At 37.4% G+C, this 12500-nt stretch overlaps 1 protein-coding gene across 6 annotated transcripts in view; it reads right to left on the bottom strand.

Annotated features, from left to right (window-relative positions):
- Nucleotides 1-12500, bottom strand: part of LOC144980697 (glutathione hydrolase 1 proenzyme-like) — a 40729-nt gene that overhangs the window by 24691 nt on the left and 3538 nt on the right. Inside the window, exons 1-2 of one of the 6 annotated variants that reach the window (XM_078928387.1) lie at nt 11079-11214; nt 168-300 (exon numbers count right to left, since the gene is read on the bottom strand). In XM_078928387.1, coding sequence (XP_078784513.1) covers nt 168-268 — 101 coding nt within the window. In that variant the 5' untranslated portion in view covers nt 269-300; nt 11079-11214. Of the gene's footprint in view, nt 1-167; nt 301-4605; nt 4978-11078; nt 11525-12500 lie in introns of those variants that run through there. The other 5 variants (XM_078928385.1, XM_078928388.1, XM_078928384.1 and 2 more) reach the window with 5 other exon arrangements.

Raw genomic sequence — 12500 nt, 5'->3', positions numbered from 1 at the left:
ATGATGATGACGATGATGATGTTGATGATGATGATGATGATGATGATGATGCTGATGATGATGATGGTGATGATGATGCTGTTGCTGCTGCTGCTGCTGATGATGATGATGATGACGATGAAGATGAAGATGGTGATTTTTATTGATTATTTGATTTATATGGTAACCATTGTAAGAGTCCAATAAAGCTCTTGGTACTTGTGATGTTGCTGGTTCGGGTGATGGTGACGGTGAGTGTTTTCACTAATTTTGTTTGTTTCAATGTCATTTCTATTTGGATGTCATGTGACTTTCACTTTTCTGAAAAAAATACATAATGTGATTATTTTAAACTTTAAAGTGACTGAGAAAAAAAATAACAGAAAAAAAAGAAGAAAAAAATAAACAGAAATAAAAAACAAGCACTTTGGTTAATTTAGAACTGTTAGATATTAAGATCATACGACCAAAAAAAAAGTAACATTATATACTGTAGTTAATTTGAAATTGGAGGTATATATCAATTATTTAAAATGATATGATATATTTAGGACACTCGCATTGTATTTTGTTAGGACACTCGTTTCAGTGCTGGTTGCACCTCCTCGGCTGACGATAAATCCGTAGTTCGCTGTTTATTATATTGGCGGAATTATCATGAGCCGAAGAGGTGCGACCTACACTGAAACGATGATCCTGATAAAATACAATGTGTGTGTCCTTATTTATTTTACATGCTCTAATTAATATTATCGAACACTGTAGTTATTACAAACACCAACCAACACTCAAAAATGTTACTCTCCGAACAGTCGAACACTCTAGTTATTACAAACACCAACCAACACTCATAAATGTTACGCTCCGAACAGTCGAACACTCTAGTTATTACAAACACCAACCAACACTCAAAAATGTTACGCTCCGAACAGTCGAACACTCTAGTTATTACAAACACCAACCAACACTCATAAATGTTACGCTCCGAACAGTCGAACACTCTAGTTATTACAAACACCAACCAACACTCAAAAATGTTACGCTCCGAACAGTCGAACACTCTAGTTATTACAAACACCAACCAACACTCAAACATGTTACGCTCCGAACAGTCGAACACTCTAGTTATTACAAACACCAACCAACACTCAAAAATGTTACGCTCCGAACAGTCGAACACTCTAGTTATTACAAACACCAACCAACACTCAAAAATGTTACGCTCCGAACAGTCGAACACTCTCGTCACTAGTAGCCAACACACCCCTCACAATATGACAACAATGAGGAGGAAGCCGTAGAAACCTCGATGAAAAACGTCCCCAACCCAAACAAATACACGTACCTTAAAGAGATCTTAAACAAAATTTCCTAAGACGTCTGAGGTGGAAAATGTTTTATTTCGACACAAACGAGGAAGAAGACGATTCGCTGCTGAAAGAAAATTTTGGATTCAACACAATAAATTACACCCCCCCCCCACACACACACAAACACACACATCTCACAAACATTTAAATGCGTCTGAAAACGACCTATTTGACCTAATTCCAGCCATTATTTTTATATAAAAAACGAACTCTGAATTCATGACCTTGTCATTTTACATGCTCTAATTAATATTATCGAGCACTCTAGTATCTACAAGTACGCACCAACAGTCATGTTGGATATATATATATATATATATATATATATATATATATATATATATATATATACAAACAATCACATCTACTAACGAGGCGACCTCACCATAGGCAGATGCACTACAAAAAGTGGCTATGAATATATATATATATATATATATATATATATATATATATATATATATATATATATATATATATGAGTGTATGGTGGGTACTCGTAGGTACGAAAGTGCTCGATAATGATGGTTAGAGCTAATATAAAATATAAATTGTCACTCACATTATATATGGCCAAGACGTACGTTTCTGTGGCTTTCGTCCACGTCTTCAGTCGGTAGCGGATGCCGACTGAAGACGTGGATGAAAGCCACAGAAACGTACGTCTTGGCCATATATAATGTGACAATTTATATTTTATATATATATATATATATATATATATATATATATATATATATATATATATATATATATATATATATATATTCATAGATAGTGGGGTTGCCTCGTTATATATATGATTGTTTGTAGAGTTGTTAGTCATTTGTTAATGCTCTCTAGGATGTTTGTTTTTTTTTAAATTATAGATGGCTGATGGTTGCTATGTCTATGGACGTACAATGGGATGTTGTTGGGTTTTGAAAATGGTTGGTAGGTGGCGTTGTTCAGGTTGATAGTTTTAGTTATGTCTAGGAAATCGAGTGTCTTTTTGTTTGTAACGATGGTAATTTTAAGATTGTTGTCCTGGAAAACTTAACATGTTTTTTTCTTTATAATTTCACTCTGTCTCATTCTTTTATTGCACAATGCGAGCCCGTCGTCTCTATATCCTCCAATGTTTATGACAAGATGTACTGGTTGGGAAAGTAGATGCGGCTATGAAGTCTTGTGGTATGACACTCGCTTTCGAATCGGAAGGTCCTGGGTTCGAGCCTCGCGCTCGGCGCAAAATTGAGTCCTTGGAAAAGGCTCTTTACTTACATTCTCTCATCGTACTCAGGTGTAAAATGAGTACCTGGCCATTAACAACGTTGTCTTTGTCCGAAAAATTGTAATATCGCCTAACAGGCGTCATGTCCCGTCCTACATGTTAAATGTTGCTGTTGACCAGGGACCCCTTGTAAAGTGCTTTGAGTACATTTGGTGGATATTGCGCTATATAAAGGTCAATTATAAAAATAATAATTTTTAGATATAGTCTGACGAGCTCGGATGTTTCTACTCCTTCGAAGCTTCTTATTGTGACATCAAAGTTCGTGGAATTTTTTTTGGCCATGCTATTCTATTGTTGTACAGTGATGTGAAGAAAAATCCTACATGGTCACAAAACCGACCATGTCAACACTCAAAAAATAGAAAAGACCTTACATCTTCAATGCAGACATAGAAACAAACACCTTTTTATGAAACTATGAACCAACCAGCCGAAAACCTACGATTCTGGGAGTAAAAATAAACACAACAATCTACCTCGACTTTCACTTCCTGATGAGTGCGAATGCTCGAAACAATATTGTAGAAGTATCAGCGTCGTCATAGTTAACTTATAGATAGTTCTTAGTTGACGTCACCCAGGTCTTTGTTATTGTTTGTTGCCATCCGCGTTTATGAGTAATGCTCACTAAACTGTATTAACCTGACTATAAACGTCATACACACAGTTTTGTGTGTTGGTCCGTTATACTTCCGGATTGCAATATTATGAGCTTCTTAGCCAAGCGCATACTATCTATAGCCTGACACAAGAACCCACTAGGACTTATAGATAGAATGAAGTTGATGTCACTCGGGTCTTTGTTATTGTTTTTTGCCATACACGTTTATGAGTAATTCTCACTAAACTGTATTAACCAGACTATAAACGTTCATGGATACACACAGTTTTGTGTGTTGGTCCGTTATACTTCCGGATGGCAATGTTATGAGCTTCTTAGCCAAGCGCATACTATCTATAGCCTGACACAAGAACCCACTAGGACTTATAGTTTGATGTCATTTTTTAGGTTTGTGGACCGTCTAGCGAGTTGTCGTTAGTCGAGCTCAAGGAAACAAGTGACCAAAAAATGATGTCAAATGACAAGTCTTTGGCCACAAAAGAAAACAAATCGTCAGTTATAGATAGTTCGAAGATGACGTCACTCAGGTCTTTGTTATTGTTTTTTGCCATCCGCGTTTATGAGTAATGCTCACTGAACTGCATTAACCTGACTATAAACGTTCATGGATGCACACAGTTTTGTGTGTTGGTCCGTTATACTTCCGGATGGCAATGTTATGAGCTTCTTAGCCAAGCGCATACTATCTATATTCAATAGGTCAACCAATGGAAACACTTGTTTCCTTGAGCACTACTAATAACTCACTAGACGGTGCAATAACGTAGAAAATGACGTCAAACTATAAGTCCTAATGAGTTCTAGTGTCAGGCTATAGATAGAACGAAGATGACGTCACTCGTGTCTTTGTTATTGATTTTTGCCATCCGCGTTTATGAGTAATTCTCACTAAACTGTATTAACCAGACTATAGATAGTATGCAGATGACGTCACTCAGGCCTTTGTTATTGTTTTTGCCATCCGCGTTTGTGAGTTGTTCTCACTAAACTGTATTAACCAGACTATAAAAGTTCATGGTTACACAGAGTTTGTGTGTTGGTCCGTTATACTTCCGGATGGCAATGTTGTGAACTCCTTGGCCAAGCGCATTCTATCTATAAACGATCATGGTTACACAGCCGTATGCCAAGAAGCTCATAACATTGCCATCCGGAAGTATAACGAACCAACACACAAAACTATGTGTAACCATGATCGTTTATAGTCTGGTTAATACAGTTCAGTGACCATTACTCATAAACGCGGATGGCAAAAAACAATAACAAAGACCTGAGTGACGTCATCTTCGAACTATCTATGAGTTAACGATGGCTACGGTATCAGGCTATGAATTTATGAAAGCTACGTTAATACTCACTCCATGACAGACCCCAGCAGTTACACATCCACGAATAATAATAATATTTACGCCACGCAACACCTTGCATTTATTTCATTGGGAAATGAGGGTTTTTGTCACAAGTCACAGCCCACTTGCCTTTTCAACCAGTTAAATGCCGTACGCTGGAAAATCAACTATTTGAAATTTTGGCCAGAAAACTCATCCTTAAGATATCAATCGATTTAAGCAACAACCCTCATCTTGGCAAAACCTCTAAAACCTGGGACCTCGCGAGGTCATTTAAATCGATCGATTATATGAAGGTCGAGTTTTCTTGTCAACTTTTAAAATATTTGTCTTTCCTGAGTAAGGCAGTTGACTGGTTCAGGTATTAAAACACACACACACACATACATACATATACACACACATACACATACACATACAATCAGACACCCTCTGTCACACTCACACACACACACACACACACAAGCAAACACCCTCTGTTACACACATATTCACACACACAAATGCACAGACATACAAGCAAACACCCTCTCTCACAAACATACTGACACACATATGCACACACATACAAGCACTCACTCTCAGTCACACACATACTCACATTCACAATCAAGCACACGCAATCTCTCTCTCTCTCTATCACTGTCTTTCTCTCTCTCTCTCTCTCTATCTCTGTCTTTCTCTCTCTCTCTCTCTCTATCTCTCTCTCTGTCTTTCTCTCTCTCTCTATCTCTCTCTATCTCTCTCTCTCTCTATCTCTCTCTCTATCTCTCTATCTCTCTCTATCTCTCTCTCTATCTCTATCTCTCTCTCTATCTCTCTCTATCTCTCTCTCTATATCTCTCTCTCTATCTCTCTCTCTCTCTCTATCTCTCTCTCTGTCTTTCTCTCTCTCTATCTCTCTCTCTATCTCTCTCTCTATCTCTCTCTATCTCTCTCTCTCTATCTCTCTCTATCTCTCTCTATCTCTCTCTCTATCTCTCTCTCTATCTCTATCTCTCTCTCTATCTCTCTCTATCTCTCTCTCTATATATCTCTCTCTCTATCTCTCTCTCTATCTCTCACTCTATTTCTCTCTCTATATCTCTCTCTATCTCTATCTCTCTCTATCTCTCTCTATATCTCTCTCTCTCTCTCTCTTTCTCTCTCTCTATCTCTCTCTCTCTCACACACACACACTCACACTCACACACCGATACATACAAGCACACACTCTCTGCCACACACATACTCGCACACACTCTCTGTCACAAACATACTCTCTCTCACACACATACAAGCACACACACACACTCTCTCTCTCACACACACACATACATACATACATACATACATACATACATACATACATACATACATACATACATACATACATACATACATACATACAAGCACACACTCTCTGTCACACACATGCCCCCCCCCCCCCCACACACACACACAGACATACACAGAGAGAGAGAGAGAGAGAGAGAGAGAGAGAGAGAGAGACAGAGAGAGATAGAGAGATAGAGAGAGATAGAGAGAGAGAAAGAGACAGAGAGAGACAGAGAGAGAGACACACACACACACACACAGAGAGAGAGAGAGAGAGAGAGAGAGAGAGAGAGAGAGAGAGAGAGAGGGCACTCATGCATACAACACACCAACGGACACATTGAATATATTAAAATCTGTACGTGAATGGGGAGCAGCAATCAAGAGACTTTATTCAATTCATTTTCTTCAAGTCGTGTATTGATGCAAAGCGTCTAGGTAGAATACTCACAACATCTGTCCCACACATGACGTACCAATAGATAGTATGCGCTTGGATAAGAAGCTCATAACATTGCCATCCGGAAGTATAACGGACCAACACACAAAACAGTGTGTATTCATGAACTTTTATAGTCTGGTTAATACAGTTTAGTGAGAATCACTCACAAACGCGGATGGCAAAATACAGTAACAAAGGCTTGAGTGACGTCATCTTCGTTCTATCTATACACATAACATTGTAAACGTTAACGCACGTTTATACTCCGATTGATACAATTTAGTAAGAACTATTTTCACAACTGGCACTCTGAAGGCAATGACAAACAACTGTTTATTTGTTTTTAAGGGTTTTACGGCGCTTGCAACACATATCAGCGCTTGTAAAAGGGGGAAAAATGGGATAGTAAAAAGTTCGAGAATTACAATTAAAGCACACACGAAACGACAAAGGGAAATTATTCAAATTGATTCCAAGAGCACACTATCAAAGTACTTAGTTTGAGATCGCCTATTGGTCTTATCCAGACACAAGCGGATGTCCCCATTAAGAGGAAAACACTCATATGTTTACACATCATATATAATATGTAAATAAAACAATACAGTGCATAACAAAGAGATGATTTACAAGACAAAAAGATATCATCTCCCAAAAACTCTAACTATACATTTGACTGTTTCCCTCCCAGCCAATGCATCCGGCCAAGGCCAGGACAAAACCAAGTAATCTCATCCCAAGACAAAGACAGAAAGCATGTTGGAAGACATATATTGGGGAATAATTAGAAGACACAGTAAGTACCTCCCTGCCCACTATGGGAGGTCAGGAACCCCACCCAGGACAAAGAGCTGAGTGAATGGGAGCCATCTATAGATAGTTCGAAGATGACGTCACTCAGGTCTTTGTTATTGTTTTTTGCCATCCGCGTTTATGAGTAATGCTCACTGAACTGTATTAACCCGACTATAAACGTTCATGGGATACACACAGTTTTGTGTGTTGGTCCGTTATACTTCCGGATGGCAAAGTTATGAGCTTCTTAGCCAAGCGCATAATATCTATATAGACAGTTCGAAGATGACGCCACTCAGGCCTTTGTTATTGTTTTTGCCATCCGCGTTTGTGAGTTGTTCTCACTAAACTGTATTGACCAGACTATAAAAGTTCATGGTTACACAGAGTTTGTGTGTTGGTTCGTTATACTTCCGGATGGCAATGTTGTGAACTCCTTGGCCAAGCGCATTCTATCTATTAACTTTCCATGTGCTCGAGGTCATTGGTCACATTGCAAAATGTCCTCAAAGTGACCCACATAGTGAAAAGTGCTCACAGCTTTTTAAATATCTAAAATCACGATTGGTCATTTTATTCAGCTTGACACATGGGTGTGTTTTTAAATTTTGTAAACAAAGTGGCACGTTTATATATTGTTAAGTAATATCCAATCGATGGACAGCAACAAATCATGTGATTGATGACCTGGTTGGACGAAAACATGAATATAGATAGTATGCGCTTGGCTAAGAAGCTCATAACATTGCCATCCGGAAGTATAACAGACCAAGACAAAAAACTGTGTGTATCCATGAACATTTATAGTCGGGTTAATACAGTTCAGTGAGAATAACTCACAAACGCGGATGGCAAAATACAATAACAAAGGCTTGAGTGACGTCATCTTCGAATTATCTATAGATCGCTCCCATTCTTCAACTTCATACTTTCTATAGATAGTATGTGCTTGGCTAAAAAGCTCACAACATTGCCATCCGGAAGTATAACGGACCAACACACAAAACTATGTGTAACCTTAAACGTTAATAGTCTGATTAATACAGTTTAGTGAGAATTACTCATAAACGTGGATGGCAAAAGAAAACAAAAAAAAAAATAATAAAAACAATAACAAAAGCCCGAGTGACGTCATCTTCATTCTCTCTATAGCAAGATGGAATGAAGGTGACGTAATTCATATTAAATCATAACATTGATCAGACAACAACAGTTTAAGGTTACACATAATTTTGTGATTATTTTACGTAAACGCATATCATCTATATAGTATAATAGTAAAGCGATACATGATATCCGATTATGATGAAAACGTATCCTGGTTGTAGGGAGTTAAATAAATAAATAAATGATTTAAAGTGTAATTTGGGATACGCTACTCTTTTAACCCGTAGATTGTTGACAAATCAAAACAGGGAATTGTGACACACCTTCAAACGTGCTCGGACAAAACATGTTTCGTTGTTTATAAACAATAAAGTGAATGAATTCGACCTTTGTCTGATCATTGTCATTGTTTCCGTCCCGCCAAATGGGTGACTAGTTATCACACGATTTTCTCGATCATAATATTATAAACGTTTCAGTATACACATAGAATTCTCTGTTGGTTTTATTCATCAAGCGCTAGAACGGTGAGCATTTTACTTAGACACGTACCATCGATAGTAAAACCTGTGTAGTTTGCTATGTTTACCAATCTCTGTCATTGTTTACATTATGACGACTGTCCGAGAGGCGTGATTATCTAAGTGTCTATTGATAGAACGAAGATGACGTCACTCAGGTCTTTGTTATTGTTTATGAGTAATTCTCACTAAAATGTATAATCCAGACTATAAACGTTCAAGGTTACACGTAGTTTTGTGTGTGTCTCTTATACTTCCGGATGGCAATGTTGTGAGATTTTTTTAGCCAAGCGCATACTATCTATTAGATAGTGAAAGAAACGTGGACCATTGATCGATTCGGCGGTATAAGAACATAAAAAAAAAAAACGTTGTAAAAAGAACAGCTCACCTATTCATTTCAACTACACACGGTGTGTATAGTATGGACTGGCGACAACAACAGGGTTGCCAGATTAATTTCAGGTATTCTGCCAACTGGATAAAAAAAAATCTGCCAAATACCACAAAAATCTTCCAAACCGTACTATTTATAGTACCCCCTTTGAAAACTCATCAGTTTTGTTAAACAAAAAATTCTCAAGGCTGATGTCATAATTTTTTTTTTCATGTCCCAAGTTTAAAAAAAATCACTAATGCATAAAAATTGCCATTGAAAACGTGGAGTAGACCTATACATTCATCCCTAGGCCTCGGAAAATAAAATCTGCCAAATATCTGCCAAACTGCCAAACCGATTTTTCTCTGCCAGACGGCTTCAAATTCTGCCAAAAAAAAGGACATTTGGCAGAAAATCTGCCAAATTGGCAACCCTGGACAACAATAATAATTATTATTTTCTGACATATCCTCTCGGTGTCTTGATCGCCTAACACGGTGGAACGCCAACTTTTTCAGTTGGACATTATTATCACATTATTAGTTTTATAATCGGGAGACCTTCCATAAGCTACTACATCCCAAGTATTCTTGTTGTAGTAGGGGGTTTGGGAGGGGGGAAACTTTTTTTTTTTAAGTCTCGCCCCTCCCAAACCCCCTACACAAGAACTTCTGGTAAGGGGTTTGGGAGGGGGGAGACTTTTTACTACTTTGGATGTAGTAGCTTATGGAAGGTCTCCCTTATAATCGACGCTATTATTATCCATTAAAATTTAACAGAGCATGAGCTCTTGCCGCCCAACCCTCCTCTCTTTCCTCAGCCCGCACACATGCTATACACAACTACTACTAACTCCCCCTAGCCTCCAGCCCCCAGCCCCCCGCACAACTGTCTTTCACACACTCACACACGTACAGGCACACACACACACACACACACACATTTTTTCTCAAGTGATTTGCATTTTTTTCCACAGTGTTGCACACAAACATAAACACACACGTCTCTCCCCCCTCCGCCCCCCTCTCTCTCTCTCTTTCTCTCTCTCTCACTTACCACACACACACACACACACACACATACACACTCACACACATATACATACACATGTACACATAAAAGATCGGAAAAAGTTTGTATGAAAAAGTTCCAAAGTTAGAAGGTAAAATAGAAGAAATAAATCCTCCCAAAAATCAAAATCCTCCTCGACTTGTTTGTTTGTTTGTTTGTTTGTTTGTTTGTTTGTTTGTTTGTTTGTTTGTTTTTGTTCGGGGGTGGTGGGGGGGGGGGGCGTCTCTTTGGATTTTAGGTGATCATAATTAGTTTATTCACACATTCATACATTATCCCTTGACTCATTTATTCATATTTTTTTTCATTTATTTAATTATCCATTTATTAATTCATTTACCCATTCACTCGTTTATTCACCTATTTATACCTTTGTCATTCATTCATTCATTCATTCATTCATTCATCCATTTATTCGTTTATTCACTCATTTATCCAATCGTTCATATTTTTATCCCTCTATTCATTCATTCATTCATTCATTCACGCATTTATACATTCATTCATTCATTCATTCATTCATTCAATTATCCACTCAATTATTCATTCATTCATTCACCCGTTTTCTATTCATTCATTCATTCCTTGTACACTTTGCTATTTTATCACTCATTTCATTTTGTTGTTTGCCTCATTCATGAATTGTTTTCAATGTGTTTACATTCCGTAACGATTCATTAACCTGTCATCCAATCACTCATGAATTGTTTTCAATGTGTTTGCATTCCGTAACGATTATTAACCTGTCATCCAATCATTCATGAATTGTTTTCAATGTGTTTACATTCCGTAACGATTCATTCACCTGTCATCCAATCACTCATTGTTAAAAATGAACACATTTAATCACCATTGTAAAACTTTCATTGTTATGTATTTCAGACATCACTCTTAAACACTCTTCGATAGCTATTAAGTTGGACAACCATCGAACAAGAGAGAGAGAGGTCCCAGGCACGAATTGAGTTGGTAAATGTATCCTTCATCATCCTGCATTGGCTGGCATCACATAGTTTGTTTTGCATAAATTACTTACTTACTTACTTATCCGAACCAGCGGCCACCTGGGCTCTAGCCCTTCGGTCTTGTGCCATGACGTAGAAGTTAGACGTCTTTTGTAGTTGTTCCAGGTGACTATAAAGTGTGTTGCTGTTGTCATTACTAGGGAAGTGACGTTACGACTGTTGAAGTGTATTGCTTTACCACTTGATCACAAAGCCTCATAGCTGAATTGGAAAAAAAAAGTTCAAGGGAGAGAAAGAAAGGAAGAAAAAGAGCAGTAATGAAATAAGGGGAGAAAATGACATAAAAAATATCAGATTTTCGAGTATTTTCATGGTTATGTCCCTTGTGGTGTGTCAAAAGAACGACATCTTTTCGGACAAATTTTTAAAGTAAAAATAAGCAAATACATAAGTGAATAAATAACAAAAATAGATTAATTAATTACTTAATTAATTAATTAATTAGATAAATAAATATATAAATAGTGATAAGGAATGTGACACTTAGATTAAATTTCTATCTTTCTTAAAGAAATAATAAATTTCCTCTTAATTAAGAAGGAAATTTTCTTTTTCTTTAAGAAACATAGAAATTTAATCCAAGTAACACATTTTTTCCGTCAGAGACAACGCTGTTAACGGCTAGGAACTCATCTTACACCTGAGTACGGTGAGAAAACAGGCGTCATGTCTTATCTAGCATGTTAAGTTTTGCTGTTGGCTTAGTATTCCTTGTAAAGCGATTTGAGCACAGATCTCTCTTTAATATGTTTGACATTTGGTCACTGTGAATAATAATAATTCCTTTATTATTTTATCATTCTGAGCATAATTCCAAAAATAGATTCATGTTTCGGCATCAGGTTCATCCTGTCGTAATACCGGATTGAGAAGGCGGTTCACAAATGATTGATGCTATGGGTTTAGTTAAAAAACACTCACAACATCCGCCATCCAGATATAACGTAAAAAGCGGATCACAAATGATTGATGCTATGGGTTTAGTTAAAATAAACACTCACAACATCCTCCAGCCAGATATAACGTATAAAACACAAAACTATGTGTAACCTTAAACGTTTCCAGTCTATTTAATACGATTTACTAAAAACAATAACAAATTTTTAAAAAATTCCCTTTATTCATACCCATGGCGAAATTTGTCTTTAGGGTCTATTCCAAGGGAAGACTGGAATAACCCAGGCGTTAGCCGCAGAGCAGCGCCGCAAAGTGAGCTAGGGCGAGGTGACTTGCTCAAGGCCACATAG

The sequence above is a fragment of the Berghia stephanieae genome, chromosome 10, assembly GCF_034508935.2.
Source record: "Berghia stephanieae isolate SIO BIC M18660-M18661 chromosome 10, UCSD_Bste_1.3, whole genome shotgun sequence".
In the NCBI taxonomy this organism is placed as follows: domain Eukaryota; kingdom Metazoa; phylum Mollusca; class Gastropoda; order Nudibranchia; family Aeolidiidae; genus Berghia; species Berghia stephanieae.
Note: the sequence above shows the minus strand (reverse complement) of the source record. Positions and strands in the feature narration are given on the sequence as shown.